Genomic DNA, 6000 nt, shown 5'->3' with positions numbered 1-6000 from the left:
AGCTGAGTTAATAGCTATAGCAAACAAGCATGCCCCTATCTTATTTAAATGTAAACCATCCATTCCAGAAAAACTCGCTTCTTCCACTGAATTGATCCCACAAGTCCAACCAGCCAATCCGCTCATCATTACATACTAACCTAAGCCGAGCCTTTAGCCCTAGTGATCTATTTATAACTTCATCCCCACAGTTAATTCTGGGCTGTATCCCTGACAAAATTAAGTTATGTCCTTTTTTTTAAATGCCTTTATCAACCCCTTATACTTATTAATTAGCTACTCTGACCTACCTTTCCCTACATCACTAGCCCCTACATGCAGCACAAAAACTGCATCTCTTCTAGCCCTCTTTATTATATCTCCTGCTCTGTCAGTTATATCCTCCACTTGTTCCCCTGGGAAGCATAATTTGATTCTTTTCTCCCTATTTACCCCACAGACTATTCTATCCACATGCCTTGTCAAGGAATCACTTATAACTATAAACTCATTATCATTCACATCCTTCTCTGATCCTTTTGTTTCCTTCCCTCCAATAGTTCCTTTTCTGCAGAAGCCAAGAGCTGAAATTTGTTGCTCAACAAAATAGGCTCATTATAACTAAATTCACTACTTTTAGCTCTAATAGTACTCTTTTCCAAATGCCTGAAAGTCATTGTTAGCTGATGTATCCCTTGCATGTAAAAGCTTAAGCTCCTCTTGAAATCCTGCTGCCATTTCCCACAGCTTACACCTTTCTTTATCTATTGCCTCTACTTTAATCATTATAGCCTCCAATTTCTCCACCAACCTATAATCTCTACATAAAAATTGCACATCTTCATTACTAGCTTACTTAAAAGTACATACCAGTACCCAAATGAAACTCACTCATTGCACCTAGTATACCTAACAAACTGGGAATGTTTAACTCCTACACTAGTCTTAACCATTGTATTTATACTTATAGCCTGAAAATAAAAATTTTTTAAGCATTTATATAAATAATTGGTGTTTATATATTGTCTTATTGTACTGAGTATATATATTTTTTTTAATTGGTAAAATGATAGAACATTGATAAAAAGCATCAAATGGAGCAATTCTTTTAAATGAAGGAATGAAATCAAGATGTTGATAATGATTTCATGTCACTATTAGGTTGATTTGGGTTTATATATATGTTAAGAATATTTTGTGTTTGTCTTACATACAATGCAAATAACATACATGGGAATCTTAATATTTTTGCTAGGAGTGAAAGCATGTGTTTAAAAAATGGTAAGTAAGTATAACTAACAAAACTAAAATTACATGCTTGATATATACATATGTATGTATGTATGTATGTATGTGTGTGTGTGTGTGTGTGCAGGGTTCCTAGCACTATCAGCTTACTAAATTTGAGTCCTTTTTAAGACCAAGCTAAAGACACATTTAAGACCTGTAGACATCTATTTGTATGCTACTTGTTGGATCATATAATCCTGCAAGAGGAATATTAATGAAAAATGCATCATCATTGAGAATCTGCTCATTTATTCTGTTGAATTTTGTTTCAACTTCTTCTAGAAAGCCAGTGAAATTTCAAAAGTAAAAAGAAAATCAAGCAGGAAATGCATTAACACATTGTGGATGGGTCACAAATTTATTCGTATTTCATGCAGAGCATTTTTGTGTGCCATTTATTAAAATATTGCATTCAAAAGGACTTGGACATGTTTTATTTTGTCATGGGCAGTTATTATTTTTCTGATTTTTGTTTACAGTAACCATATTTCTGTAAATGGCTTCTCACAGAAAACATAATGTGATGAGTGAAGATGAGATAATTACTGAACTATTTGATGATAATTTGTCAGATCTTCCAAGTGAAGGTGAAGATTCTGATGTGGATGTGTTTGTGGATCATTCTTACAGTGACTCTAGCTACAGTGGTGTTAGACCTACAAAGATACGTAAAGTTGTTATGCTTTCAACTGATTCTGAATCAGAAAGTGATGATGATTCTACAAATGTTTCTATTAGTGATTTGTTTTCCCGTTGTGATAATGATAATTGGTCAGAAATAGATATTCCACTGAACTTGGAAATGTTTTAAGGAAATCCAGGGGTCACTATAACTCCATCTGAACCTGAAAGTATTGCTGCCGTGACAAGTCTAATGTTTGGTGATGACTTGTTTGAAATGCTTTCTCAGGAAATGTGTACCTACCATAATAAAATGTCATCTAAAGGACATCAATGGTCTGCAGACATGAGGAAATTGCTAGGCCTTATCCTACTAATAGGACAGACAAGGAAATATAACTGGAAGTATTATTGGTCAACAGATCCTCTTTTGATTAGCCCAAAATTTTTGCAGACAATTAGCCAAAAAAAGATTTGGCCGTTTTGGCATTTCATTGATAATCATAAAATGGATGAGTCAGCAGGCAGGCTTTTCAAAATTCAACCAGTACTGGATTATTTCCTCAATAAATTCAGGACACTATACAAACCAAAGCAAGAGTTGTCATTGGATGAGGGCATAATTCCATGGAGAGGACGTCTAAGATTCTGAACATACAACCCTGCAAAAATTGTAAAATATGGCCTGCTGGTGAGAATGGTGTGTAAGAGTCACACAGATTATATCTGCACCATGGAGATGTGTACTGGTGAGGGGAAAAATAAGAGGAGACTATTCTTTCAGTTCTTGCTCCAAATCTTGGATTATGGCACCACATATACCAGGACAGTTATTACAACAGTACTTCCATTGCAAACCTGTTCCTAGAACATAAAACAAGTCTGCAGAACAATCAGAGTGAATAGAGGGTTGCTGCCAAGCTTGAAGGCTGAAGTTTCAACAACGAAAAAACGTGAAACAGCTTTTCATAGAAAAGGTTATAATGTTCTTGTTTTCATATTGAAAGACAAGAGAGAGAAGTGAGAATGGTTTCACCCACCATGACTCATCTGTTTCTACCACAGGAAAGAAAAATTGAAAGCTGGAGAAAAAAAAAAACCTGTGTGTGTGTGTTCTCCAATACAATGCCTACATGAAAGGTGTTGATCGTACAAATCAGTACCTCTCGTACTACACCATTCTCAGAAAAACAGTGAAATGAACAAAAGAGGTAGTACTTTATCTAATAAGTTGTGGCCTTTTCAATTCATATATAATCTACAAAGCCCTGAATCAACAGAAAATAAAATATAAGCAGTTCCTCCTCTCTGTAGCAAGAGAATGGATTACTGACAAAGAGAAAGAAAGCTCACTGGGACTAGAGAGGAAGGAACCCTGTTCATCATCTGAAGGTACAAAGAGAGCCCCACATAAGGATCCCCCAAAGCAGCATATTCCTATGTTAATTTCATCTACAGGAAAAAAGAAATTTCCTACCAGAGCCTGCAGAGTTTGTTCTGCCCATGGGAAAAGAAGTGAAATGCAAGTTGTGTGTGATTCCATTCAATATAGGAAAATGTTTTACAAGATACCACAATTTAAAAATAATTAGGTATCCTCATGTACATACTATGTATGTTTCAAATAAATATTAAAATTATAGTTGAGTTATGAACAAATTAAAATGCATCCGACTCCTTTCAAACTCAACATTTTAATAAGTGGCACACAAAGATGCTTTGCACGAAATACGAGTAAACTCATAACCTGTCTGCAATGTGTTAAGCACAGTAGGCCTAGTCCCACTATTTACATTAGCAGCACTGAGCATGTCTATCAAAAGAAGCCAAACTCAATTTTCTGTTCCCGGTCCAATTAATAGGCATAGACAGAATGAATGCATGGCAAACTTGATTTTGTGCTCCCAGTTTGTGTAGGCCTAGATCGAATGAATGCAAAGTACTGTAATGCTGTTAAGCATAGGTACAGGGTGGAATAAACCAAAGTTATGAAAATGATGCAGCATCAATACTCACAGGAATTAAGTTTAAGACTTTTTAAGGACTGTTAAGAACCCTGATGTATGTAACTTGTGAGAATAATTTTAGAATTTCAGAAAGCAAGAGAGTAAAAAGTAATTGTTTTGAGATTGTCCATAATATATCAGGTAATTATATTTTGAGATTGAGAATGTGCTGTTATTAATTATAGTAAATTTAAATTTGGATATTTATCTACAGTTTTTGTTGCCTGTATTGCTAAATATAAATTTTTGTGCATGCATTCCAGCAGTTGATAATTAGTATTTTCAGAGAAGGATATAAGACAATACACAAATATTCATTAAGATAATTGCTGCTATGTTTTAGACATGGTATAGATGGATCCAAAACTTTGGGCTTCTTCTCACCAAGGAATAAAATCTATCTAAGGTGCATTTGTAAATATATGTAGCCATTCTCATGTTTACTCATTCAGAATAAACAGGAACAAGCTTGTATTGAATGATATTTAGATAAAAACAATGTAGAATAACTGTATTTGTATTAAGAATGATATAATTGTATTTTTAAATGGTTAATAAATGAACATAGCATAGGTTATAAAACTATTCTGCTCTGGGTAGTTTAGCAATGTATCCTAATATTTTGAAGACAATTACAGCACTGAGTACATCAGTGAACTTATTAGCTACTTAGCATATTGTACTGTTGTAATAAAAACAGAAGGTTTGGTTGTTCTAGATTAATCCTTTCTTTTTTACACAAAAAAAAGTTATTGTATTTCATTGTTACAGACTTATGTAATAAACATACAGTGTCAAAATAATGCAAGTTGCCTGTGTATACATCTTTCAGAGACTTAAACAATGGGTGAAATGTGATGTTGTCAAGAAAGAAGGATCACAAATATTTGAGAGATGGAGTGGAAGGAAAGTATGTCAAGAAAGAAAATCCTCCAGATTTAAGAAGTGAGTTGTACCTCACTTACATAATTTGTTATTATGTCCTGGTTTCTTTAATCAACCAAAATTATTTCATATACACAAGTATGTTTTTTTAGTGAACATTTACTCTTTTTATATTACAGATACATTTAGTATGAAATAGAAAGTTTGTAATCACTCCAGGTTACCTGCTTTAAAACTAAACCAGATGTTCACAGTTGCAACAGAGTGATAACTTATTGTGTAGGTAATAATTAAACACTAACTTCACAAGGTCAACTTGTATGTGACATGTTTAATAAGGTGTATTCCACTCACAGCAAGATAGAAAAAGGCTTCACTGCAACAGCGTCAAGAACATTTACAATGGACCAATAGCTTAAAGGATAATTTTGTCTTTAGAGATAAGTTCCTCTTTATGCTGTAACCTTATTCAACATAGCTTTAACAAAAGATTGTAATACATGTGGCATGGGATGTGCTTGGGAAACATGTTGCATCCCACACGAAACAGCAAAAAATGCCATGGAAATAGCTCATTAACCCTTTCCAGATGGCTCATGGGTAAAAGGCCATGTCATCGGGTTTGTTGACTCTCATTCAAAATTTTATTGAACTTCTATTTCCTGAATTTATGTCAATAAGTTTGGTATCAAGCTGTAGATTATAATTCAAATTTTAGTATTATACCCTACTCAATGTCTTAATTTAAAAGTAAATATTAAAAAAACACAGTTAAACGTAGATTTTTGTGTGTCACGTGGTATTTTGAATGCAGCACTGGTTCAAATTAGATGTTTGTAATGTCAAAATACTAAGTATATAGTTTCATATGAATTAGGAACTCAAATTACCAATATTGACAAGCTAGAATATAAATTAAGAGCCTCTTATCTTTTCAATTACTTAAGATATTGCTCATGTAATAAGTCAAACAGTGGCACCCTGCCCACCTCTCCATTTTTGGAAACGCTCCCTTATATATACACTTACTTCTATATATGACATGAATAACTAATTAGAAGCTCAGAATGTCCCTCTAGTGGCTTTCTTAGCCATTTTAATGTCTTTGGACACCATCTCTTTTTTTTCAAATCAAGATTTCAAGGAGGTAAGTTGTGTTTTTAGTCTGCTCAAAATTTCATATTTTTTTAGACTGAAATACAGCTTAGTTACTAAGCTT

General features: G+C 33.7%; 1 protein-coding gene across 1 annotated transcript in view; it reads left to right on the top strand.

The window, feature by feature from the left end:
• LOC106461202 (scaffold protein salvador-like) overlaps positions 1-6000 on the top strand; it is a 35191-nt gene that overhangs the window by 5938 nt on the left and 23253 nt on the right. Inside the window, exon 3 of the mRNA XM_013920999.2 lies at positions 4729-4841. Coding sequence (XP_013776453.1) covers positions 4754-4841 — 88 coding nt within the window. The 5' untranslated portion in view covers positions 4729-4753. The remainder of the gene's footprint in view (positions 1-4728; positions 4842-6000) is intronic.

This window comes from Limulus polyphemus, unplaced genomic scaffold (genome assembly GCF_000517525.1).
Source record: "Limulus polyphemus unplaced genomic scaffold, Limulus_polyphemus-2.1.2 Scaffold913, whole genome shotgun sequence".
Lineage (NCBI taxonomy): Eukaryota > Metazoa > Arthropoda > Merostomata > Xiphosura > Limulidae > Limulus > Limulus polyphemus.
Note: the sequence above shows the minus strand (reverse complement) of the source record. Positions and strands in the feature narration are given on the sequence as shown.